The 27,270-nt window shown below is 46.8% G+C and overlaps 1 protein-coding gene across 1 annotated transcript; it reads left to right on the top strand.

The window, feature by feature from the left end:
* The first annotated feature begins 12 nt into the window (after nucleotides 1-12).
* On the top strand, nucleotides 13-15,718 carry LOC141940008 (uncharacterized). Its single transcript, XM_074860781.1, has 16 exons — nucleotides 13-153; nucleotides 245-10,486; nucleotides 10,577-10,726; nucleotides 10,927-11,091; nucleotides 11,267-11,308; nucleotides 11,622-11,706; nucleotides 11,805-11,858; nucleotides 11,988-12,054; nucleotides 12,323-12,495; nucleotides 12,722-12,883; nucleotides 13,058-13,167; nucleotides 13,557-13,752; nucleotides 13,956-14,081; nucleotides 14,363-14,418; nucleotides 14,505-14,639; nucleotides 15,487-15,718. Exons 2-15 carry the CDS (start codon nucleotides 10,455-10,457, stop codon nucleotides 14,623-14,625), a joined length of 1,539 nt encoding a protein of 512 aa, XP_074716882.1. The 5' UTR covers nucleotides 13-153; nucleotides 245-10,454; the 3' UTR covers nucleotides 14,626-14,639; nucleotides 15,487-15,718.
* Nucleotides 15,719-27,270: the final 11,552 nt, after the last annotated feature.

Here is a 27,270-nt window from a genome sequence, read left to right as displayed (position 1 = left end):
CCGGGAGGCGGAGCCAGGCCGGGCCGGGCCGGGCCGAGGCGGCTCGGCGCGGGTGAGAGCGGCCTGTTGTCGCCCTCCCGTGAGGAGAGAGTGGTCTCCCGGGTAGTGGGGAGAGTGCTTTGCTAAGGAAGTGAGCCCTGGAGACGCAGAAAAGTACAACGAGTACTCCCTCTCCCGTGGCATTAACTCCTATAAACGTTTGCAGCTGACAGAAAAAATAAACACTTTTTTTTTTTTTAAAAAGGTCGGAGTAAAAAAAATTCTCTGAAAACATGAGAGTTGGCAGCAAAGTCCCACGTCTTCCCGCCGTCAGCCCGACGTGGGGTGAGATGGGGCAGTGCTGTGGGCCAGTGGGCATCGACACCGACCTGCACGTGGGGGTTCCCTGGCCAGTTCAGGCCCCGCAGGGGGGACCTGATGGAGGAGCTGAGCCCACCCAGCTGCTCGGTCACCGCCAGAGGCAACGGTGCTGGGAGTGCATGGACTGGTCCCCCAAAAACCAGTGCCCACCAGTGTAGGGCCTTCCCACGAAAAGTTAACATATGCCACTGCTTTCACCAGTACCCTGGGTTAACCGAGCGCTGAAAGAAAATGTCCACGGTGAATGTACCTCAGTCAGTTTGGGCTTCCGAAGATGGGCATCTCACCTGAGCTCCTGAGTGAGGCGTTTTGCACGGTTGATGAACAAAGGCAAGTATTTCAAGGAAACTGCTCTTTCTTGGGGCAGAGTGGATGACTCTCAAGCTGCCTGCCTGGTTTTCTCAGATACAGAGGAACTTCAGGTAATTGACTGAGATTAGACAGCAATCATGATCTCGGCTGACCTGTCAATTTATGAGCATCCTGAAGTCCTACCCTTGTAACACAGAGTTGGGATAACAGCAGAGGGAGCCCTAAAGAGCAGGGACGAAGGCAAGAAGACCTGTTCAGATATAAGATAGGATGCCTGCATGTTCCCCTGGCATGGGAACTCCTTCAAGGTCTGTCTCCCGCTTCATCCTGCCCTTGGGAACCCACCACGGACCGCTGGTACTTCTGTTTGGAAACGTTCAACTTTACTTTGCTATATCTGTAACAGAGCAAGGGTTATTGGCGATTATGACCCTTATTTACAATTTTGCATGCCACTGAGAAACACGACCTCAGCAGAGAGACTGCCAAGAAATCCAGTATCTGAGACACCTAAATAAGAACTGGAGGACGCTAAGGATGCCTCAGTTATTTGAGGCTTTATTATCATCCTTGAAATTTTGTTGGAAACTGGAAAGTGCAGCAAGCCAACCACATAAACTGCCAGCTTAGTAGGTACTTACTTCAGTAAGGACTTCCCAATTACAAGATATACTTCGGTTTCCTTGCATAGTGGAGAGTGAACAGCGCATCCACTCAGTAGACAGAAAATCACCAGAGCCCCAGAGCCTGAAATTCTCTGGAGACTATTCTGTAGACACCTAAAAAGTCCTTGGCTCACAGTCACCAACTTGTAAGTTAACTCCCCCTGAACATGTAAAAAGGGTCACTAAGCTTGGGATTCTGATGGGTCTTTGAAGGGAATGGCACACAGAAATTCGGCATTGTGATAAGAATCTAAATTTGGTTTTGGATCTGGCCCTTAATCCTTTGCAAAAGCCAGTGTCTAGTGGAAGTAATTCAGGCAAGCACTGTGTCAGCCCACTGCACTTTCATCTTTGTAACTACCTTTGATCCTTGAATATACAACGGCCACCGAGAAAACACAGCCTCTAAGGCTTCCCCACATAAAATGTATGGATATAACCATGGTAGCAACTTCTCTGTGTTTGACATTCCATTTTCAAAACTGCTTTCCAGCCATTCAGAAGCAGAGTGCTCTAAGTAAATGAAATTTGTGATCAGCAAAAGGATTTCATAAATACATTTTATGCGTTGGATAAGACTTGTCTGCATGTGGTAATTTTTGAACATTACTGTGTTGATAGAATTATGCTGTTACAACAGTTCTGTGACAATATTCAGGGTAACTTAAATAGATAGATGATAGATAGATACATACCTACATACATACATACATACAAGCTGCTGACATTGCCAGTTCTAGGGTTTGCAGACTTGAAATTCAAGGCCTTATAAAGATTTAGACCCCATGTCTTCAGAAGTGACCGCAATGTTCCGTGGCATCTTTAAGGCAATTTTCATTTCGTTTCACAGCAGGAATTAGAGGAGTACAAAGTAAAACTATTTATTAGATCTGAGGAAACCAGTGGCTTCTATACATAAGGTTGTTCCTATTTAGGTTCGATTTAAAAAACATAAAATAAGCAATAGCCTTTACTTAAACTTTAGTCAAATGTGAAATCTGTACTTAAACTGAAAAAACCCCTGAAGATCATGTTTCATTTAATGCAACATAATAGAGAATCTGTGCAAAGGGTCAAAGTAATTATTAACTTCTACAATGTCATTTTTCCATGAAAGAAATAAGTTTCTATTTCTCTTGCAGCTTTTTAATCTAAAATTCACGAACTGTCCAAGGGAAAACAAAACATACCCTAAATTTCATCCCTACCGGTACAATTAAAACCCCAAAGAAAATAGCAAGGAAAAAAATGAATCTCTGAAAAGCTTGGAGAGTGGCTAAAGAAGAATTGAACATGTTCTCCTAGGTTTCAACAGTTTAACACCTTCATTTAAATAATCAGCTCCTGTTGCTAAATCATGTTCTGTATCATGTATATGGTCTATGGATACCAAATATTTAATAGGATCTAAATAACAGAAATCTCAAAAATACAAAAACAGACATATATTTTATGTGGATTAATATAAAAAGTGCATTTTAACATCAATAATCTTAAAATATAAATTGTTATATTAATAAGGTAATACAACTCTAATTCCCTTATTTATTCATGCATCAGAATTACAGATTCCTATAAAATCTTTGTTAAGTTCTTCAGAGTAGTATAGATGTTTTCATGTATGACTCCCAAAGTTCATAGGTTTGGTGTGTGCTTAGTTTGCCGTAGTCTTATCTAACTCAATTTAGTGATCTTTGACGTTTAAAAATAATGGGTTGTATTTATTCACATTTTTATTGTTTCACCTACTTACGTGAGAGCTGAATGTTGCCAGCCAAGACAGAGATATGAATCCTTCTTGAGATTTCTGAGATTTTATTCCCACTGATTCCTCTCCAGAGCCAGCCATTGGACTTGTGCTCATAAACAATCTTTATCAATGTGTAAACTTGCAATTTAAAGATTTTTCATTGAAAGCTGATATTTTCTTAAATGTCCATAGATCTCTTTTTAACTCAGATTTGTCCCTTTAATTTTTTAATTTTTTAATACAAAAAGTAGTTGTAGAAGAGAAAAACTTTTGGGTACATCCATCTTTTTGCCGAACCTATCCTACCCTCATCAGTCAGTGCTTATGTCATACAGAAAAAAGGTTAATTATTCTTCTTTTTTATTTGTTTGTGTTTGTTTTTTGGTTTTTGTTTTTGTTTTAAGTGTGTTTAATCTTTTTGAAGCTGCCAGACTGGTCTATGGCAGTATGAAATTCTTCAATCTATCCTTCTAATGCTTCATCTTTTTGTTTAGGAAAGCACAATTGCATTTGCAATTGGATTTAAACATTCATCTCCCATTGTACGTTTTCTACTAATGTTAAATGTGATTCTGGTTTTGTGTAGCGGATGTAATCCACCAGTTCCAGACTTGGGGCCCTTAGTGTCTCCCAGCAAAAGTATTTAAGCATTACAGGACTCAGATGTACCTGAGTGGATGTAGATCAAGGATTCTACGTCCTTGTAGCATACCATGGCCCCTAGCATCAATGCATGGGATAAAACAGCAGAACGGATGAAACTGGATGGCATCAGGATGGCTTGATGGAACAAAAACATTTTTGTATGTTGTTCAGATTTTTAGTTTCTGCTTTCACTGAGTTCTGGGTTTTGCTGTTAGTTGCTGTTTAGATATGTATAGATGTACATCTGTACATATGTAGATATATTGCCTTTGCTCTGTGTAGAAGGGTCAAATGATATTCCTCCTTACACTTCTTGTCTACTCTATAGTGAGTTTCATCTCAGGAGTCATCAGTATGAGTTTTGATGACAATGTCACAGAACGGATCCAGTCTTCAGACTTCCCCTTCTCTTCTTCACAAATAGCAAATGTCTATCAATTCCCGAGCATCTGAAAGCTGAGGCACTTCTGCCTTTCCCTGTCAATACACCTATAAGTGCTTCAACAGAGCAACAGGTCAGCTTCATATTGCTCTTACTTGACTGTGCCTCAAAAAGATCAATGTTTATATGAATGTTTAGGTCTTTGCTTTTTTACTGTTAATTCCCGCATAGTGAATTGAATCAAACTGAGCCATCGCTACTTAAAAACTGGGGCCTGTAAAAGCTCTTAGAGCAGATGGTCTTTAAGATCTGAATGTCTGCCTCTAATCTTGAAACCACAAAAATTTAATCATGAAATATGCTGTGGACACTAGAAGACTTTCCGTGACCATGGTCTTTCTATGCAACAGACCTTAAGCTGTGGGATTGTGTATCTCTCCTGCTTTCTGTTGCTGCTGGAAGAAGATAGGTGATACAGCTGGAGAAAAGGGCTCTACATGGCCCTGCTTGACCAGATGACCTCCACAGGTCCCTTCCAACCTCAACCATCCCATAGTTCTATGAAAGGCTTTTGACAGTGTCCCAAAGCCACAGGCGTTTGAAGTATTTATAGCTGGTGCATGTATCATTTAGCCTGAGATTGCAAGTCACAGAATTGAGCATTGCATTTTTGAACTGACATAACAGTTGTTTAACAGGTTTTCTTGAAAGCCAAGGTCAGAACCAGTTGTTAGTCAAAAGTCAAATATACAGACTCTATGGTTTTTATTATTGTTTAAATAGAGACATTACCAGTAGTGGATATTTAACAAGATACATCACACTTCTGAAGTCACATTATGCTAAGTCTATATTGTGTATCTCTAGATGGTCTTGTGTTTTAAAAAATAAGATGGGTCAGTTTTGTAATACAAGACGCTCATGTTGTGGAACCTCATTAGCTCGTACTAACGCAGGGACAACTTGTGTACTTGCTCATTAGCTTGTACTAACGCAGGGACAGGATTGCTCCACTTTGCCAATGGCAGCAAAATTAAGCTGGGCCCCTGCTTGTGCCTGTGGGAAGGATGACTGGGAAAGGGCCCAGGGTGTAATTAATACCTCCTCTTCTTCCCAAAATGCGGTGGAGCAGGAAAGGAAAGACGTAGCTCCTAATTCTGCCCCTATGACACCAATCAGCAGAGCTTCATCTTCCAGAAATCTTATTAGTGCAGTCAGCAAGTACCAACTGTGGCATTCCGGTCTGTGTGAGCAAACGATTACAGGGCAGAGCCACACCTGGATTTGTGCCTGCACGTGGAGTAAGCGGCTGCCCACATTCCCCAATTCCCTCGGGCAAACTGCTGTGGCGGAGACGGCCACAAGGCCCCAGTGCCTTGCAGGAACACGGTGGCTCCATGATCCTGGGCCAGGCTGGAGGCAGCTGTGATACTGATGGTGGTGCTGCAGTCTCATCTTTTGTACCATGAAGCACATGATTTGTGTGAGGGATTTACTTCTAGGGAAGACAGGCTGACTTCCTAGTAATTAAGTAGGTGCATCCCAAATGTTATTTCCATGCTCCTGTCTACTGTGCGTCTTACAGAGCAGCTCATGCTCTGCCCCGTTTTCGGCCATAAGCCTACAGTTTTGGGCCACATTGTATAGCACATGGACTGTTGACTCCTGGAGTGGCTGAATTGGCACTGTATCATGTATTTTGCTATGCAAATCCTATGCAGAAATAGAAGACGCTGTATCCTTTCCATTTCAGATGTTAGTCATACAGAAACCATAGGAGGATGCAAGCAGGATCTTGATTTTGCCCTTCGTGCTGCCCCTCATGCCCAGCCCACCTTCCTGTTAAATTGAACAAGCGTAGAGAAAAATTCTTTTTCTGAGCCAGCGTTTGTGCAGGGTAGACCACGCTGGACGTAAAACATTCCTGAGCCACAGTATGAACCTCCTTTGCCTCTGAGATGGTTCAGCTAAGATCATAATCAAACGTCTGATAAATGAAAAGAATAATCACAAGTGGCAGACATTTATCTTGAAACTACTAGTTTAGTTTTAATTATAAATAAATAGCCTTTTCAGTTAAAACTGAACGCCAGCCGTCGTTAAAGATGGCTTCATACTAGAGATGTAAGAGCTCCATGTTGAATATATTAGAAACACTGTCAAAGAATTTTAAAGGATACCTTCTCTCATATTTGAGGTGAAAGTTGTACTGTTTACACTATCCTTCTTCACAATAGACTACTGTATACAGAATCACATATGGTGAAGCTGTGAAGTCTTGGTTGTATGAGTTCTTCCTACAGAAATACACAAATAAATTGCTCCTGAGAGGATGAGGCTATCTATTTTTTATTTCTGTTACTGTTTGTTTTGGGGGAGTTATTTGCTTCACAATTAGACAGTTAAAAAGGATCTAATTTTAGCATTAAAAAGGTTATTTAAATCTTCTTTGTGAATAGTTAATTAGATAAACTATTATTTTAAAGTTCTCAGGTTGACCACCGCACAGATCAGGATTTTTATAACTGATTGGATTATTAAAAATTACTGCAGTATTACAAATACTGGAAAAGCGCTGTCGTCCATTGTGCAAGGCATTTTTATATTTTTCAACTGTCAGATCTTGGAAAAAACTTTCAGGAAGTTTTGAAAGAGAATAATTTTTTAACCATTTTAATTTCCATTTGAAACAATTTTTAATTTTTCTCTTTAAGGAAGCTGAAACAGTACAGTGCTTTACTTTTTTTGTTCTTTCTGTCGTGCACAGGCCTCAGCCCTAATGTCAGCAAGGTTAGGATTTGCTTAGGTCAATGCCGCTGCAAAGCCAGAAGAGGGAGCACAGACATTGTTTCTTCTTGGTAATCCTGTAGAGACAACTTTGATTATTTCACAAAGGAAAATCACTAAATCTATTTTTAGAGAAAGTCTTGTAGAATACTTCTTTACTTCTTTTTTTTTAAGATTTTTTGAATAAGATTTAATTAAGAGAAAATTAAGAATGGATATTTTCATCAATTCTTATCAAGCAAAAAATCTGTTCATACCTTTGTGAATGTGTCGTATAGTATTTTAACATATTTAACACCTTTTACAGAGAATTTTTACATTTTATTCTGCAGCTACTGAGGAGGGTGAAGCTTATCATAATCCAAATAGAGTAGTAAAGCTTGATTCACTTCAGTCTAATATTAGAAAGTGTCTTTAAGCATATTTGTATTCTAACTTCAGATCATATATCTACTCAGTAGTTTACAGATGTATTTGTATTAAAAACGTTATTTTAAGGACACAAAGGATACATAAATTCTCTCCCAACTTTTTAATCGTAATTGTTAGAACTTCTTATATCTCACCTCTGTCATAATTTCTTGTATTTCTCAGCTGTTACAATTGCTCATACCACTTAGATTTTCCTGACTTTCTAGAGAAAGTCAACAGAAGTGCCTTGTCGCACTTTCTACTGATAATAATTTCTACTACTTAATCTGTTGATATAGGAGAGTCGCATTGCTTTCCTGTAGCAGGACTTGTATGAATCTTTTTTAAGAACTCCTGGAATAAAATTAAAGTGTATAATCTGTGTAATGGCTTTGTGGTACTGAAGAAAGACTCACTCATGCCTTTGGTTTTGCCTAAACTGGCTTCTGTGTGGGATTTGTGAGAGCAGGACCCAAGATCATCTATGGATTGATTTTTCCAAAAGTGGACATGTGCAAGGAGTGTGTGCCATGATGGTCTTGGTCTTGTCCTCTTGGATAAGCATAGTTAAATACTGCATTTACTCTTCAAACTTTGGTTCTTTTGCTACTCCCTGAGAGATAAATTACAGCCTCAGTAAATGAATGGAAGCTTGAACAGCAAGTTTTGACCTCACAGAAGTGTAAGGAGCTTTTGTGATAGATTTAAATGGAACTAGCTTTTTTTCTTATTTTCTTTCATGCCAACGTCTGTCTTTTGAGTAATATCATATGTCTTCCTTCAAATCTCTTCCTGAAGTATGTTCTTTGCAGAACTGCTTGTGGGTGGTCAGATTATTGATAATGTTTATTTGTATTTGAAATTAATCTTATAGATCCTATTGACTAGGTTTGAACTTCAGGTCGCAAAGGCATTAACTCAGGAAAACTCCACAAATAGAATTATTTTGCTTGGCATCAAAATAAGATAGGGAGAATATTACTTATACTGTATTCTGGATATGCTACTGAATGTATTACATTTTGAGCATATATTCCTGCGCTGACACTGCAGGATGGCCATGTTCACAAATCCACAAGTTTATACCTTAGCATAGTTCTGGTGCAGCCAATGGAACTGCAGCCTACAGGAGTCTTTAAATTTGGCGTATTCATCCCTAGGATAGCCCTACTGCCATAGTGGTTGAATTTGGTTGGAAATTCCCAAATTTTACAATTAAACAACTACCAAAAAAGAAGAAACAGGAAAAAAAAAAAAAAAAAAAGGAAGAAAACTAAACAGAAGCAAAGCACATAGAACCCCATAGTAGGAGAAAGGAATTGTAAATGCCTAGTAAGAATTGTAAGAGTGAAGGTATGCTTTGTAACCAAAGTTTGTGTTTGCTACTATGTAGATGAAGAATAACTTATTAAATCTCTGTAAGATGGAGGGTTTTCTTGTGGGCAGAAGTGGGCATTTTGAGACTCCTGTGCTCACAATACAGTTCTTCGGTAGAAGACCCCCACCAGTAGCAATCCCCATTTGAGAGGTATTGGATACTCTGCTGAGCTCCTAGGAAGTAATTCTCCTGTAATTTGTCACTGGAGAGAAAACATACCAGAGAGAAAGCCACAAACCATATCAAACTCAAAATGTAACAGAACATGGCAGTGCCTATGCTGGCAGTCAGCACAGAAGTCACTGTCATCAAAGACAACATCCCAGAAGCACAGTGGTTTGCAACAGACCAAGCCTTGGCTCTTCCCTCTTTGTACAGCATCAGCCAATGGCATAGACTAAGGACATCAACTCCAGCAGTCTGTGGTTACCTGTAGACTAACAGATCCTATTCCACAGGTCATGTTTCCCTATAGATTGTCAGTGGCCCAGCTCCAGGCAGCACAGAGTCTCATAGTGGTGGCCATGACTAACAGTTCAGCTTCTTACATATAAAGGGCTGTAGTGAATGGGACTGTATCTGGCTGGCAGCCACTCACCAGCAGTGTTCCTCAGGGCTCAATTCTAGGGCCAGTTATGTTTAATATTTTTATTAATGGTTTGGATGCAGGAGTTGAAAGCATCCCTAGTACATTTACTGGTGATACTAAACTGGGAGGTGCTGTTGACTTTCAAGGAACAAGAAGCCTTTCAGAGAATCTAGATAGATTGGAGCATTTGGCAATCATCAGTGGGATGAAATTTAAGAAGAACAAATGCCGAATTCTGCACCTGGGATGGAGTAATGCTGGACATAAGTATAAACTGGGGTAGATGTGACTGGAGAGCACCCCTGCAGAAAGGGATCTGGGGGTGCTGGTCGACAGCAGACTCAATATGAGTCAACAGCATGCCCTGGCAGCCAAGAGGGAAAACAACATCCTGAAGTGCATCAAACACAGCATAACCAGCCAGTTAAAAGAGGTGATTACCCCGCTGTATTCAGTGTTGGTGCGGCCTCATCTTGAGCTCTGTGTGCAGCTCTGGGCCCCACAATTTAAAAAGGATGTTGAGGTGCTTAAATGCATCCAGAAGAGGGCATGAAAGCCGGTGAAGAGACTGGAAGGCATGCCTTGTGAGGAGCAGCTAAGGAGTCTGAGTTTGACTAGTTTGGAGAAAAGAAGGCTGAGGGGCGAACTCATTGGTCTCTATAGCCTCGCTCTTGCAGCATCAAGTGCTGACGCTTTGCTTTGAAGCACCGTCCGTGCCAAGGGACCTGAAAAACCTGAAAAAGCCAGGTGAAATGGTGCCCAGAAACCCGTGCTGAATGCCTGTAGCAGATGACAAGATAAAGCATGTGTTTGCTCCCTTCCCCTCTGCTCAGCGCTGGTGAGGCCATGCCTGCAGTGCTGTGCCCAGGCCTGGCCTCCCCGGGACGAGAGAGACTCGGGCACCCTGGGGAGAGCCCCTCAGTGCCCCGCCCCCCCCAGCACCCCCAGCACAACCGTTGAGGTCACAATGTCCCTCTGTGTTGACCCGGCGCTGCCCTGGCAACGGCCCCCAGTGCCTGCAGGGACGGTGCTGTGCCAGTGCAGAGTCGTAGTGGGGTCTCGCCCAGCAGCACCTGCAGAGCATCAGGACCCCCGCGGAAGCCTCTCTCGGGCCGTCGGAGCACGGCCCTGAGCCCCAGAGTGTGCAGAGCGAGGCCTCTCGTGTCCTCGACGGGATGGGCCAGGTGAACTGCTGCCGTGGCTCCAGGTGAGCTCCCCCCGCGGCTCGGGGACACGCCAGCACAGCCGGGCCCCGCAGCAGCCGCCTTGCTCATGCCCGACGCTGTCTGCTCTGCAGGGTCGACCCTGACCCCGAGCAGCACTGCAGGCCTGTCCCGGGGTCACCCGAGCCGCTGCTCCGTCAGCGCGTGAGGGTGACCCAGGGCCGCAAGACGAGGAAGAGGGACCTCCTCCTCTCCAGGGACACCCTGGTCATCGCCAAGTCCAGGTAAGACTTGCAGAGCCCTGCTGCCTTTCCTCCCAAGCCCCGGCCCTGGCACCAGGGCAGGGGCACCCAAGCAGCAGCCCCAGGCCCCCGGCACCCTGGTGCTGGAGGCACCCATGGCCGTGCCTGTGGCAGGTGGGCGGTAGAGGGGAGCCACTGGGCTCGGCCAGCTTCAGGTCACTCCCTGCCGCTCCTCTCTGCAGACGTGGCAGCGCCCCGCGCCCTCAGCTCTGCCTGGCCCTGGGCCAGCTGCAGGTGCTGAGCGGCAGGATAGGGGCGGCCGGTGATGGCCCCGAGGAGGAGGAGGACAAGACCACCAACTCCCTTGTCCTCGTCTGGCCCTGCGGCTCGTGCGTCCTGACCTTCCAGTGAGTCTCAGTGCCACATGCCACAGCAGGACTGGGCAGCGCCTCTGTCCTGCCCCACGGGGCTTCGTCCTGCCTCTGTGGCCGTCCCCACGGGGCAGGGCTGTGCCGGCGCCCGCCTCTGCGTGCAGGCTGGGGAGCAGCGGGCACTCAGGCTGCTTCTCCTCTCTTTCTGCAGCTCCTGGGCGGAGAAGGAGCTCTGGGTCAGCGCACTCCAAGGGTAAGCCTGGCCTGGCGCTTCAGCCTGGGAGGCCCGTGCTCACCTCACGGGGGATGCTCCAGGCTGGGGAGAGGTGCCCCCACGGCTGCAGGCAGCTCTTGAGCAGGCAGAGCTGGCAGAGCTGCTTTGCCTGGCTCTGTCCAGCCAACACCTGCCCAGCCCCAGCCCCACCTGGGGCTGCCACTGCTCTGTGCTCCACTGCCAGGTGGTACCCGGCTGCTTCGAGGCAGCTCAGAAGTGCTCCCTGGGCTGGCAGGAGAGGGAAAATGCAGCCTGGGTCTCACACAGCTCTTTGCCCCTTGCCCATACACAGGCCACCAGAACGAGTGGAGGGAGCCCGGGTCACCCAGCTGCCCTCCATCAAGGCCCTGATGAAGGAGCTCTGCCGCCGCAAGGCAGTGAGTGTCCCTCCTGTCTGTGCTCTGCCCCCAGATGCTGCTCCAGCCCAGCATCGGGTGCATCCCTTCTCACCTTCTGCTCTCTTCCCCTTGCCCAGGTGACGACACTACGCGCCAGCAGCCTGGAGAGGCTGGTCGAGGGCCAGGCAAAGGTCAGGATCGTTCAGGGGTCAATCTTGGCCATCCCACCTCTCTCTCACACATGGCCAGGGGCCGCTGCAGCTCACCGGGTGCCCTTGCTGATGCGAGGCTGCTCGGTGAGCACGGTGCCTTTCTTGCAGGCGGGTGCAGAGCAGCGGCCACCACCCGTCCCTGCTGGCGGGAAAGGTGGACACGGCCCCTCGGCTGGTGAGTTTGGAGAAGAGGAGGGCAGGACAGCCTTTCTCTCCTCCTCTGGCAGGGGGGCACTCGTGTTGCAGTGGGGCTGCTGCCCCTCCCCTCAGGGCACCTCCATCCCCATCGCTCCATGCAGGAGATAGCTGAGCCCCCAGGACCCCTTGTTCCCAAACGATGCCTCTCCCTTGCGCTCGGTGGTGGGGGGACAGCGCTGAGAGGGTCCGGGAGCACTCGCCCGGTGGCTCTCATGCAGCGCTTTTTGCTCTCTTTCCCTTGACAGCAGGTGGGACCCGCGGCAGGAGGAGGGGGCTGCCCTGGCCCTTCGCACGGCGAGGGACCTCGGCCGCTGCAGAGGCGCCCGGGCCATCAGGCTCTGCTGGCAGCGGGGCTCTCTTTGGCCGGCCCCTGGCAGCTCTCTGCAGCCAGGACGGCACGCTGCCCCGGCCCATCCAGGTAAGCGAGCCTGGCCACGGGCCCCCACCCCGCTGGCTCCTATGGAGAGGCGGCGTCCCAAGCAGAGGGACCCCGGCTGGGACTCTGGGACAAAGCTGGCTCCTCCCCACGTCCCCAACCTCCAGCCACCGCTCCGTCATCCAGACTCGCTCCTGGCCCTGAGGAAGGTTCACCTGCCCCAGGGCCTCTCTCCAGCCAAGCAACTCTCCTCCTCTGTGCCCCACAGGACCTGCTGGCTCTCCTGCACCAGCACGGGCCATCCACGGAGGGGATCTTCCGGCTGGCAGCCAGCGAGCACACCTTGCGGGAGCTCCACGAGGCTCTCGACAGTGGAGCAGAGGTCCACCTCGAAAGCCAGCCTGCGCGCGTGCTGGCCGTCATCTTGAAGGTGAACCCTGCTGACCTAGAGCCCGGCAGCTCCCGGCTCCATCGGTGCTGGTGGGCACCTGCGAGAGCAGGAGCCAAAACGCGGCCGCCTGCTCGTCAGCCAGAGCGCCAGGGGTGCTGCCTGTGCTCCTGGCGGTGGTGGTCAAGTCCTCACCCGCATCCCTTGGCATTGCAGGACTTCCTCCGCAAGATCCCCTCCAAGCTCCTCGAGGCAGAGCTCTACGAGGAGTGGATGAGTGCCCTGCAGAAGACCAGCAGGCAGGAGAAGCTGGCAGGACTGAAAGAGTAAGTGTGGCGAGCAGCCTGCCTGCTCCGCGGGGACTGGCAGAGGCTGGCAGTTGTCTGCAGAGTGACGGCCTCCTTGGAAACGCCCTTTTTTTCTGCCAGCCGCCTCTTGCTGTTGTGGGGTCGGGTTTTGGGGGCAAGTGGCACAGCAGAGCACGTCTCTCCTTGGAGCGCTGCCCGCAGGCATTGCGGGTTGCTCCACGAAGGGACTCTTGCTAGAAGGGGAGGGAGGGAGGAGGGAGGCGGCCGTCTCTCAGCGAAGGCAGTCCCTCTGCTGGAGAGCAGGCGTGGCCAGGGAGCCTTCCCTCGGGCGAGCTTGGGGGAGATCAGCCCGGGAGGCCTGTGCTGACAACACTTACGGTATTAACGTTGTCGTCCTGTTCCCTCAGGGTGGCCAGCAAGTTGCCCAAGGCCAACCTGGTCCTGCTCAGACAGTTGCTGGCCCTGCTGCAAAACATCAGCAGCAGTGCAGCCACCAGCAGGATGACTGCCAGCAACCTGGCCATCTGCGTGGGGCCAAACCTCCTGAGCCCAGCTGAGGAGGACACCCTTCCCCTGGACGTCCTGGTGCAGGCCACGGGGAAGGTACGCTCTGTTCACCAGCCGGCTACAGCCCTCTGGGCCCGCCCCAGCTTTGCTGTTCAGAGGTACCTGGCTGCCTCCTCTCTTCAGCAAACGCTTGTGGGGGAGCTGCTGGCAAGAGCAGCCCCACAGCTGCGCAGAAGCCAGGCTCAGCAGTGGGAAAGGCTGTCGCACCTAGGTGGAAACCAATGGTTTGCTGTGTGCAGGTGACGCAGCTGGTGGAGTTCCTCATTGAACACCACGAGGAACTCTTTGGGGAGGAGGTGGCTGGGCTTGCTGGCACATCGGATGAGTCGCCGCTGGCACCGGGGCTGGCAGCAGCAGCAGCAGAGGTATGTCAGGGCCACAAACAGCGTGACGACCAAAGCCTCCCCCCTCAGAAGGGGGAGTGCTGCCGCCGCGGGGACAAGCAAGATCATCCACCAACCTGCAGCTCTGCAAGAGCGCAGAGTAAGGCTGAGGCAGGTTGGCCCTTGCACTTTGGCGGTGATGCCGCCAGAACTGGCTCAGCTGGGCTGTGCAAACCCATCCGAGGGATCTGCCTTTCAGAGCTGAGGTAGCAACTGGGCAGGTAGGTCCTTGCCACCTGTGACCTTCCACCTTTCCATTGCAGGTGTCTCCTGTAGCCCCAGAAAACCAACACCTCAAGAGCTCGTCTGGGGAGAGGAGGTAACATGAGCTAGCTTTGGTGAAGAGCAGAATTGTTTCATGTTTATCATGGCTTTACCTGTCTAACCATACTATTGCATGGAAAGGTTGCCAGGCTCTTCACAAGAGAGCAGGAAGAGAAGAGCGAGCTCTGAAGAGGGGAGCGATGGGCAGCCAGGCAGGAAGAGGAGGAAGCCGGAGCCAGAGCTCTCAGGGATGGGCAACTGAGGGAATCTGAGCAGGTAAGATGAATGAGAAGCCCAGGTGTGTAGCAGACCCTCTTGTCCATCTTCCAAAGGCTCTGAACACTGCTCTGAGTATAGGAGGTCTTTCCGAGGTGCACAGAGATGGCCCCAGACAGGAAGCACGCACCTGCCCTTGGGAGAACGTGTAGGTCTGGAGGAACATACCGCTCCAGAGTATGTTGGCAGTGCTCCTTTTGGACTTGCTGAAGCTTGTTTGTGCAAGGCAGACACCTCGGCAAGGTCAGAAGACTCACCATTTTGAGCTCTTTGACCCGCTACCTACAGAAAGAGGCAAAGTCTCTCTTTTCTGTTCATGCCAGCTGGCAATCCTAGCACTGGCTGGTGCTGCCTGAATCCCAAAGACGCAGTAAGGAGTTGTTCCAAAGAGCTGTAGACACTGAGATATTGGCACTGCTGAAAAACTCACGTTTCACCTGAGGAAACTGGGGGAAGAAAAAAAGAACCCAAACATTAAAAAAATCAAAAAAGAGCATGGTTTGCCTGCCAACCTGCCATTTTAGTATGGGACAGTGAGGGCTGCTGCTGCTGCTGCTGCTGCTCGGGTTTTGGAAAGGACCCCATCCCAGCTCCCCAGGGGCTCCCTGCCGAGCCCTACTGCCTGGCAAGGGGGCACTGCACATCTCTGTCAACCTGCCGTGCCCTGAGGGCATCGCAGGCGTTGAGAAGGGGCCAAAGCAACACCGGAGTCACTGCCAGTAAGGGTTCTCTCTCCGGTGCCAGGAACGACCCCTTTTTCATTGGACTCCCCAAAGCACAGGCAACAAAGTCACGCCTGTTCCTGCCCTCATGGTTTCACCAGTGCTTTCTGACTCTGCCCTCGTAGGTGACCATCTATTTTTGCTGCTTGGGTTCCCCAACGAGCTCTGATGCCTGGGCTTCCAGGGACACGACGCGGCCCCAGCACCACCTCGGCGGAGGCGAGGAGAGAGGCGCCGTGCCCTTCTGCGCTGGCCAGCAGATTGCAGTCGCGCACCGCTGAGCCGCAGCGGCCCCGCACCGCCCTCAGAGCCATCCCAGCCCTCACAGGAGGCCTTGCTGGCCCACTGCCCAGCTCCATCAGCCAGTGCCCACCAGCCGGCACATCTCCCCAGCTGGGGAGCTGGCATGGGAACTTCAGATTACAGGGAGTGTGTTACGCGTGGCGACGCATGTCGTCTGGGAGGGACAGGAGGGACATGCTGGCCAGGCTGCTCCAGACTAGAAAACCCTCCAGGTTTTACTTACAACTGCTCACTCTCGGCAGAGAGATGCTGAACCAACGTGGATGTTGTCAGAGTCCACGGATTAGAAGGAGATGACACAAAGACATTGGTGAATGCAGATGAAGAATGGTAGCTTGTCACACAACTTCCTTGTGACATTTGTGAGTGTGTGTCAAGAAGGTGGGTCGTGCCAGCAGAGCTGCACTGCTTTATGTGTACAGGAGCGAAGCACTGCACCTTTCAAAAATGCAGCTAAACTCTAGAAAAGTATTGGCCTGCCGTTGGCATGCAGCTGCATACCGCATAAACCTGTGAAGGTCAGGAAGGAAAGAGAAAATAATTTCTAAAAGAACATGCAGACGGGCAGCGGACAGGAGCATGGAATTACTCCACCGCATTTTTATTTACAGCTGCCCATGCTTGGCAGACAGATGCCGAACCAACTTGCTGAGTCCAAGCAGGGAGCACCCGCTGCAGCTCTTTGGTCGGTGCAAGTACTTGTATGCAGCACACAGCGGAATGTCCTTTCTTATCCTTCCGGCTCAAACATGACTAGCTGGCAGTTTCCAAGAGCTTGAGAACTCAGATCAGCTACAGAAAACATCCCTTTCTTGCACCTGCTCCTGCAGATCCGCTCTCTCTGGACTGAGGCAAACACACCCCTTTCCGTCTGTCCGTCCGTCAGAACCGGAGTTTTGAAACCAGCTTTTCCCAAAGCTCCAAGTACTTAAACAGCCTCTACTGTTTTGATACTTCAGCCCTCTACGATGTCTAACGGCGTCGAGCGCCTTTCAGAAGGGAAAACACAAGTGCCAGCCACAACCAGGGCAAGAAATGGCACGGCTGCTCTGCAGGTCTAGCAATGATTGTGCAGGGGTCAGCAGAGCATGCAAATTCAGGTGCAACTCTCCCAGCTGGCGTCTGAAGTGGTCCAGAGGCAATGCCATCTTCTCTTCACCGCCAAACCCTCGCTTGTTACCCGCAGCAATTGCGGCCCTAAGGAATGCAAGTCCTAACTGCTCGGAGCTCTGCACTATGGCAAAACCGAGGGGATTTAGAAAGAAAATCCCTACATCATTTTTGGGAAAAGAAAAATCCCTAGGTACTCAAAAGGGAGAAACGTCAGCTGTCGAGACCTTAGTGTGGTCTTTCTTACCATTTCCCTGCCGTTCATTTACCTGCCTCTGTGGCTAACTGAGAACTGCCGATCAGCGTTTGGTGCGCAGTTACCAAGCGGAGTCGACGGTGCTATTGTACACGCAGCTGTCTGTTTGCTGGTGCTTGATACAGACTCAGAGCCTCTGCTAACACATTGCAATAGAACGTCGTGCCCCATTCGCTTTTCCGCAAAGCACTTAATAAATAGTTATGTTTATATTTAAATAATATAAATTATATTAATATTAATATAATATAATATAAATTATATTTATATTTAAATAATTATTTAAATGCCGTTCGGAGATGATTGCAGGTATCCCAGCCGTCTGCAAACAAAGCTGCCTCAAATCTGAGTACTGACAGAGTGATTTGTTTGTAATCGGACTGAACAACCGACATGGGCCTATTGCCCTTGCCTTTGCTGGAATACATTGTACGGACTGTCTGCAGCCCTTAACATTTCTTCATATGTCCTTCTTTCTAAAATGTCTTACTGTTTCTTTGCAGAAGTGTCAAATGTATATGGCAGTCTCAGTGTCAGTCTCAGTATCTAGATGAGTCCCCTCGCCTCCCCTCCCCTCCCCTCCCCTCCCCTCCCCTCCCCTCCCCTCCCCTCCCCTCCCCTCCCCTCCCCTCCCCTTCCCCCTTCCCCCTTCCCCCTTCCCTCCCCTTCCCTTCCCTCCCTGATGGGAATTGGGATCATAACCCACTAGTCTGAAATTAGCAATCCAAGCAGAAATGTACTGGTTATAGGTAGCAATAGGTAAGTAATTAAATTTTAAGTTTTGGGGATCTCAACAACTTAAAAAAATTGTCCTGTACAGGACTGGAAAATAAGCTGTAGGTGATGCCCCCCATGTGTGGCGAACACACTGTAAGAGGCCTTTGCAACCCAGGGGAGCTGTCACACTCCACCTTGTCTCCTTTGCCTGGCCATATCCCAACGCTTCATGCCCAGCAGCTGCTGGGCACACAAAGCATTGACTGATGGGCCCCAGAGCTGGACACAGTACTCCAGGTGGCATCTCACGAGAGTGGAGTAGAGGGAGAGAATCGCCTCCCTCGACCTGCTGGCCACACTTCTCTTGGTGCAGCCCAGAATACAGCTGGCTTGATGGGCTGGGGACACACATGGCTGACTCACAGTCAGTTTTCCATCCGCCAATACCCCCAAGTCCTTCTCCGCAGGGCTGCTCTCAATCTACTCATTGCCCAGCCTGCATTTGTGCATGGAATTGCCCTGACCCATGTGCAGGACCTTGCACTTGGCCTTGCTGAGCTTCATAAGGTTTGCACAGGCCCACCTCTCCAGCCTGTCCAGGTCCCTTTGGATGGCACATCCCTTCCCTCCAGCGTGTCATCACATTCTCACGCAGCTTGGTGTCATCAGCAGACGTGCTGAGGATGCACTCAATCCCTCTGTCCGTGTCACCAACAATGATGTTCAACATCACTGTTCCCAACAGCGACCCCTGAGGAATGCCACTCGTCACTGCTCTCCCGAAGTCAAGCTTAGTTTATCCCTAACGGTAATGAGTAAGTGATCTCCCTGGCTTTATCTCAACCCTAAATCTTTTTCATCTTATTTTCTCCCTCTTGTCCTGTTGAGGAGGGTGAGTGAGAGGGCAGTGTGTGGGTGTCTGAGCCAGCTAAGGTCAACCCACCACAAGATCTGTTCAAGATTTTGTGCTCCTCACCACTTCACTTAAGGAACTAGATAGAACAGACAAATCAAAGTTTATGTCGACACACACTAACGCTGGGTTCAGTGTGATATACAGCAGTCATAAACATACTCATAGATTGTTAACGAATTTTTGCAGAAACCTGATAGCTAGCTGACTTAAAGGGGGAATAAGACAGAAGAAGGAAGGGAAAGAGGGGAAAGACAAGTCGTGTAGCTCTATAAGGAACGCCAGGTTTCTTCTACCTGCAGTTTTCCTGTGTTTTATCCAATGGTTATTGAAAGAAAATACGTAAGGAATATGTAAAGTCCCTAAGTGTTTAGTGAAAGAGGCAATCAACTTTCACTTACATTTGTCTTTTCCTCAGTATTTTTTCCTCTGTTGCATGTGATGAAGGATATCCTGCCCTTGAGAGCCTTAAGAGCTTGAGAGCCAAAGCAAGATCCCATTGATTACAAGAGTGCGTCTCCCAGACTTGTATAGGGTTTATTTGGAGTGCATTTCTTTTTCTTTTGTAACAAGATAAGATTTATTTCCTTATGGTATCAGCATATGTTGCATCACAGGGAGAACCTTTTCCCTGCAATGTCAGCTGCTGCTGCTCCAAATTTATCTTGCAGTTTGTATTCACACTCCAAATCATGTTGATTGTATCTTTCAGTCAAACACCAAATCTGAAGTCTCATCTCCCACCATTGTGCTAGATATGTTTGCTCTGACAGCAATAACAGGCTTCAGGGTGTTCTACAGAAAGACATTGTCTTGCCTTAGAGATTTTTCAAACTCCTACGGACAAAAGCAGGCTTGATCTGACCAGGAAGCTGTGCAACTGTACCCCTTAGCTCAGGCTTTCACACTGTGTTGACTAGTGGTAAAAGCTGAAAGAACTAGCCAAAACCTCTAAGAAACTTACATCTGAAATAAGATATAAGTTATGGAAGAAGGGGTCAGCTGCCTGAGCAGAGATATCTAGAGTAGGTTTATGCACTAGGTGATAATCTTCTGGACTTCTAGTTGCTGGTCAGAAAGATATGAGACTCCTCTAAGTATTCTCTCATACCTGTGAGCCCTGTGTGAACATCTTATATACCTAAGGGTTTTCAGATGGCATTAGGTGCCCATTTTAGGCAAATCAATAGTGCCCAAAAGCAGGATCAATGGTAACAAAATTATAGAAGAACAGGAAAGTTGAGTATGTACCTTTCCAAAGTTCTGCAATTCTAACTTGAAATTTTTCAGTATCTTCCTTGTCCTTATGGGAGATTTCAACTTCCCAGACATCATATTGCTGTGACGAGTTGGTCTTGGAAATTCTTTGTAGGAGATAACTTCTTGTCACAAGTAGATGTCATAACAAAGGAAGAAGCCCTCCTTAGACTTGCTGTTTGCCAACAGAGAAGGACTTGTAGGGGTTGTGCTGGTAGGTGGCTGTCTTGACCACAGAGGTTATAAAACGGTTGAGTTTAAAACTTTCAGTGTAATGAGAAAATAGGGCAGCAGGGTTGCTACCCTGGACTTCAGGAGAGCAAAATTTAAGCTATTCAGGGAGCTACCTAGCAGAGTACCCTGGGACTCTGCTTTTGAGTGCTTAGGAGTCCACGAGTGCTGGTCAGTTTTTAAGAACCACCTTTCAGAAGCACAAGAGCAGGTAACCCCATTGTGTCTGAAGTCAAGCAAGCAGGGCAGAAGACCAGCTTGGCTGAACAGGAGTTTAAGAGGAGCTTAAGAGGAAAAAGATGTTGTACAATCTCTAGAAGCGAGGTCAGACTTTGCCGAAAGATCACAGAGCTGTGGTTCGTGTATGCAAGTAGAAGACATGAAAGACCAAATCTCAATTAAAGTTGCAGCTGGCCAGTGTTGTGTTAGATAACAAGAAGAGTTTTTCTAAAGTATGTTAATAGCAAAAGGAGGTCTAAAGAAAACATTGGACTGATACTTGTTGAAGATGATCATCTGACTAATAAAAATTGTCCTTGTTTTGGCCAGGATAGAGTTAACTTTCCTTGGGCTGAGAGGGAGCACAGCTAGAGGGCAGGGTCCGGATCTATCATTGGAATCTTCCATATCATGTGACGTCATGCTCAGTATATAGGTGGATGCATGCTCTCTCTCGCGGGTCGTTTTTGATTTCCAGGTCAGCATGGCAGGATGTTCTGGTGTGGTCAGATCACTGCTGTGGGGGGGTGGGCTGAGTACCTCTCGCTGCGCTCGGTAAGCCACTGCTGCATTTTACCCATTTTGGACTTACTATCATTACTGTTGATTTTGTTACTATTAGTAAATTTTTTTTTTATTCAACCTACAAATTTCTTCTTTTGTCCCTCCCCTATTTCACCAGGGAGGTGGGGGATGAGAAGTAAACAACTGGCAACATGGCAATTGGCTACCGTCTGAGTTCAGACCACAACAGCAATGAAATAAAAGCAGAAGCATTCACTGCTTTTTTTGCCTCAATCTTTAGTAATACTGACAGACAGGCTGCCCGGTCCCCCGAGTCAGAGGAGCACCAATGTGGAAACAGTGACTTTCCATTGGTGGACACTGAAATTGTAAGGGCCCAGCTGTATCAGATGAATGTGCCCAAGTCCATGGGGCCTGATGGGATTCACCCCAGAGTATGGATGGAGGTAGCGGATATTATGGTAGGACCTCTCTCGATCATCTACCAAAGGTCTTGGGAGTGTGGGGAGTTCTGTGCTGACTGGAAGCTGGCCAGTGTTATTCCAGTCTAGAAGAAGGGTGTGAGGGAAGACCTGGGGAGGTACAGAGCTGTTAGTCTAACCTCAGTTCCTGGAAAAATTATGGAGAAGATTGTACTGGGTGCTGCTGATGGGCCTTTAAAGAATAATGCAATCATCAAGCACAGTCAGCACGGGTTCACAAAGGGCAAGTCCTGTTCGACTAATTTGATATCCTCCTACAATACCCTTCTACCTGCCTAGTGGGTGAAGGCAAGGCAGGAGATGTGGTTGTTCTGGATTTTAGTAAGGATTTTGATACTGTCCCTCACAGCAACCTTCTGTATAAGTTGTCCAGCTATGAGATGAGCTGGTACGTGGTGTGCTGAGGGATGAAGAAGTGGCTGAAGGGCAGGGCTCAAAGGGTTGTAGTGAATGGCTGGTAGAGTAATATGAGGTAAAGGAAGGTTTCCCATTTTTAACACCTTTGATGGAGTATGTTTACATTTTGTTCTGCAGCCACTGAGGACTGTGAACCTTATCAGAATGGATGAGTCACAGTGGATGAAGGGAAGGTGGTGGACATAGTTCTTCTGAATTTTAGTAAGGCTCATGTTAAATGCTGATACAGCAACAACACAGAACTTTCTCAGAGGCTAATCTCAGATTACTTCCTAGAAGAATCAGTAGCTATACAAGGATTTTCTACCTACTGTTTATGCAAAGATGTGCAGGATTTTGCTAGAAAATATAAAAGATGCAGCACATCTAATGTAAGAAACCTATTTTTTTTTTCCTCTAGAAAAAGAGGAATGAAGATACACAGAAGATGACAGTCACATTTTACACAGTTCCATAAAGCACTGTGACGTGGCCTGATTGCAATGATTTTTTTGCATCTACCTTGTGATTACTCTAGTAAAATGCCCTTTTCTTCTTTCCTCTCCCCATATTGCAGTGTAAGCCCATCGTGTATTTCAGTCATGTTGTGTGACAGAAAAAACCCTCTTCCAAAAACTCTCCACTTCTCCCACTAGAGGGCTCACCCAAAATACTCATGAAAGACAGTTCCACTGACAGAGATTTTTCTACTCTAGATAAGCATTTATAGTAATGTTTTGGGCATGGTAATGGATAGCCAGCAATGAAATGAAATCTCTGCCAGGTCTTGCAAAACGAACTGGATCTTGGTATTTGCTTATTTCTTTAATATAGGCATATATTTGCTGGGGGGATTAACTAAAAAATACCCTATGCACACTCTGAGGAGTGAAGCTGGCAGAATTTTAGATATATAAATCTTGTAAGAATAAACACAATTTGTACACAAGTATTTGACATCTTCATTATCACCCACAGTAATATGTCCATAAAGCTGTTCACTCAAGAAACCTTGAGTGTGTTACAAATCTGAAACTAAACACTTGCACCAGTGCTCAGCACATATGTTGTTCAACTAAAAATAGAAATTACTGTCATCAGCAAAGGGTATCCATGAGGGAATGATGTTTCACATAAATATACTAAGATACATGCGGATTAGTTTAATGAAGAAGATGTAAACAAACCAAAGGACAGAGCTTTGAATGGAGGAAGTAGGATGCATAGGAAGTGTTCAAGGGTAATTTCTCTGCTAGTTAAAATCCTTAATATTATGTCTTGTTTAAAAAACCAGCAACAACAAAGTTTCTTGTTTGTTGAACAGCTATTACATTATGAACCTGTAAAATACTATCCCTAAAGAAGTCAATCGATTTTAGGAAGAATTTCAACAGGAACAGGATTTCTTTTATACTTCTCTTATATTTTAAAATACCAGCCTACGGTTTCATGTATCTAAATTTCAATTTTCTGTCTGAGATCCCTGAAAAGGGGCAGATTTTCAGAGGGTGATTGCTTAGCATTTTCTGATTGTAGCATTTTCTCAAAACCAGGCACATTTATAACTCAGGTGAGGCTCCCAAAAACTCATTCAAAATAACTGGTGACAATTTATAATTAAGGTCATGGAGTTAGAGACATGAGAACACTTTATAAAGAACAATTTATTTGCTTGCTATAACCCTTTTTATGTTTCCATATTTATCTGTAATCAGAAAATGGATAGAATTAGTTTGATATTCAGAGAATTTGGGCAAAACTCATACATAAAAATAATACTGGAAGTTTTAAAAAAATTGATGAGGATAATGGTATGGATAAAAATACTGATAATAATGCAGTTTACAGTCACAGGTTACAGCAAGACTTCTACAGAAATAAGTCCTTTAAATTTATTTGCCATGAAAGCATAGACACAAGACACAGAAAGGGAGCTCTTTCAGCTCCAGAATTTGACTCCTAACTTTTATTATAATCTCATTTGTTTAAAAAACAGTGCTCCTCACTATTTATTCAAAGAGGGTGGAGGGTGCGGAAAGCCCGTGGATAGATGTCATGTCAGATCATGAGGGAGCAAGAGGAAGACCTGGCTTCACTGAGGAGTTCTCAGCTAAGCCATGAAAGGAAAACACCAGCTGGCTTTGAAGCACAGCCAGATTTAAGTGGGTTAAATTAGTTCATGTATGGCCCCGTTAAAGTCAGGTTGTATTTGGAGTCAGTGGGCAGTCTTAACTAAGGGTACAAAATAACTTTGGAAGAGATAATCTAATTTTTCTTTGGCAAAAGTTATAAAGCTAACTGAACTGTAACTTAAGTAGAGTACAGTTAATGTCCACACACACTAACCATTTTAATAAATGAAATTGTAGTAGTGGCATCTTAGCATTTAACAAAAACCTGCAGACATTTTCTATAGATTTTCTCAAGGGTATTGCCCAAGATTATATTGGGCTATATATAGCCCAATATGTATGTAGCCAAGACAATCCAATAAATTGGATAATTATTATTCTAAAGGATAATGAGCAGGAAGTGAAGATAAAGGACTTTCATATAGCTAGACAATAAAAAAGTTGTTGGCCAGATATATTGTCTACACCTGGACTTTTTTCATTGTAATTTTGGCATTTTCTAGTTGGTAGAGGTCATATTTCTGTTATTTATTAATCCTCAAATGTGTGTTTGGTTTTGTACAGATACATAGAAAGTAGCCATGTTCCTGCTCAAAAGTTATCCAAAACACTAGCTATTATAATACTTTGAGGCATACCCGAAGCGGTAAAGTACAAGGTCATATTGGAGGAAAAAAAATATATATCTATATAAATGTATTTTAAGAAGACAGCTGAATGAAGAGGGAGGGTTATTTGGTTCGTAGCAAGTTACAGGCAGTTCCAAAAGAATCTGTATCACCACCTATAATAAAAGTGCCCATATGCATCTCCTGGTGCTCAATATACAGCTGGGTTTGCTGACTGCTTTACAGTTAGGCTCTGTCGGGAGGCAGCAACTGTGGGATGCTCCACGAGGTGTGGGGAGCAGCAGCTGTGGGAAGAAGTCCTTGGGGGACGGCAAGCTTAATGTAAGCCAACAGTGCACCCTGGCACCAAAGACAGCATTCAGGGTAACGTTAATGGGAGCCCAGTAGGTCAAGGGCAGTGATTATTCCCTGCCTCATTTAGCACTCGTTAGACCACATCTAAATGACAGGATGACAGGGAGGTGATTAGGGACAGCCAACATGGCTTCACAAAGGGGAAATCGTGGCTGACTAATGTGGTAGTCTTCTTTGATGGAATGTTCGTGGATAAGGGAAGAGCAACTAATGTCATCTACCTGGACTTCTGTAAGGCCTTTGATACGGTCCCACACAACATCCTTGACACTAAGTTGGTGAGATAGGGGTTTGATGGATGGACTATTTGATGGATAAGGAATTGGCTGGATGGCCACATCCAAAGAGTTGCAGTCAATGGCTTAATGTCCAAGTGGAGATCAGTAACGAGTGGTGTCCCTCAGGGGTCTGTATCGGTACAGATACAGACCCCTGAGGGACACCACTTAATGAAGATACTGTTCAGTATCTTTGTTAATGACATAGACAGTGGGACTGAGTGCACTCTCAGCAATTTTGCAGATGACATGAAGCTGAGTGGTGCAGTTGATTCACTTGGGGGAAGGGATGTCATCCAGAGGGACCTTGATGGGCTTGAGGAATGGGCCAATGTGAACCTCTTGAAGTTCAACACGGCCAAGTGGGCTGGGGCAACCCCCAGTATCAATACAGACTGGGTGATGAATGGATTGAGAGCAGCCCTGCGGAGAAGGACTTGGGGATATCAGTAGATGAAAAATTGAACATGAGTCAGCAACGTGCGCTTGCAGCCCAGGATACAATTGACTTTTCAAAAGAAATGTGGCCAGCAGGTTGAGGGAGGTGATTCTGCCCCTCTACTCTGCTCTCTTGAGACCCCACCTGGAGTACTGTGTCCAGCTCTGGGGTCCCAAGCACAAGAAAGACAGGGACCTTTACAGCGAGTCCAGAGAGGGACATGAAAATGATCAGAGGACTGAAACATCTCTCCTATGAAGAAAGACTGAGAGAGTTGGGGTAGTTCAGCCTGGAGAAGAGAGGCTCTGGGAAGACCTTATTATGGGCGTTCAATGCTTAAAGGGGGCTTGTAAGAAAGTTGGAGAGAGACATTTTACCAAGGCCTACAGTGACAGGACATGGGGCAACAGTTTTAAGCTGAAAGAGGGTAGATTTACATTAGACATAAGGAAGAAATTTTTTACAATGCGGGTGGTGAGAGATGGAACAGGTTGTCCAAAGAAGTTGGGGATGCCCCGTCATTGGAAGTGTTCAAGGCCAGGTTGGATGGGGCTTTGAGCAACCTGATCTAGCGAAAGCTGTCCCTGCCCACAGCAGAGGAGTTGGCCCAGATGATCTTTAAAGGTCCCTTCCAACCCAAACCATTCTATGATTCTAGAGATACTGCAACCAGGTTTGGACTCCCCAGTACAGAAAACTGGGGTGAGTTCAGTGGAGGGCCACTAGACTTGGGGCTGAAGCACTTAGCCTGTGAGAAGATGCTGAGGACCAGAGCTTGTTCAGCCTGGAGAAGTAATGACTTCAGGAACACCTAAGAGCAGACCCCAGTGCCTGTGGGAAGGTGAGCAAGGAGATGTTCTTCACAGTTGTGCATGGTGGGATGAAAAGAGGCAACGGGTGCAAACTGAAATGGACTGTATATAAGAAAGAATTCTTTCCACCTGAGGACAGCTGGGCAGGAAGCAGGCTGCCCAGGGAGGTTGTGTCATCTTCATCCTTGGAGGTGGTTGAGACCAGACTGGACAACCTGGTCTGACCGCAGTGAGCAGGAGCTTGGACTAGAGACTTACTGAGGTGCCTCCCAGCCTGAATTATCCTGTGCATTTATGAGATATGTCTCTGTTAGTCACCATGGGCTCCATTTATGATTAACAACATTTCTAGACAGTGATTAATTTGACCTATTTATTATAAGTATTTCTTGCTATACAACTGCCCGTTTCTTCACTATGAAGATAGTCCAGACAGCTAACTCAGATCTAATTATCAATGTGTTAAGTGTCCAAATGGAGGTCAGGTGGATCCCATCCTGGCTGTTTGTGCTCCCTGAAGGGCCCAGTTGGATACCAGGGAGGGAAAGGAAGAAGTTATTACTGTACAGCGTCATAGCAGTTACAACACTTGCCCCAGAAGAAAGATATCTGAAATCAGGACCATATTCCCTAAATTCTTATTGTTTTTATCCAAAACCTCATTGATACCAAACTAATAAATATGTAGAGTATGTATTCTTCCATCTCTCTCTTCATTCTGTCTGTTTTCCTGCCCGAGTCTCTCTCTGACCCCTCATGCTTTGCACGAGGCTGTGCCCTCTGCCCTGTGCTCCCTCTTCCATGGAGCCATGGCTTCTTCCTGAAGAAACTGCAGGGCCAGCTCTCCCTGTTCCTC

The sequence above is a fragment of the Strix uralensis genome, chromosome 2 (genome assembly GCF_047716275.1).
Source record: "Strix uralensis isolate ZFMK-TIS-50842 chromosome 2, bStrUra1, whole genome shotgun sequence".
In the NCBI taxonomy this organism is placed as follows: Eukaryota; Metazoa; Chordata; class Aves; order Strigiformes; family Strigidae; genus Strix; species Strix uralensis.
Note: the sequence above shows the minus strand (reverse complement) of the source record. Positions and strands in the feature narration are given on the sequence as shown.

Bases quoted from the DNA above. Each gene is read 5' to 3' on its own strand.
- LOC141940008 (XM_074860781.1), top strand. From the start codon at position 10,455: ATGGGCCAGGTGAACTGCTGCCGTGGCTCCAG. The intron at 10,487-10,576 runs GTGAGCTCCCCC...TCTGCTCTGCAG, and splicing joins AACTGCTGCCGTGGCTCCAG to GGTCGACCCTGACCCCGAGC. The intron at 14,419-14,504 runs GTAACATGAGCT...TTGCATGGAAAG, and splicing joins AGCTCGTCTGGGGAGAGGAG to GTTGCCAGGCTCTTCACAAG.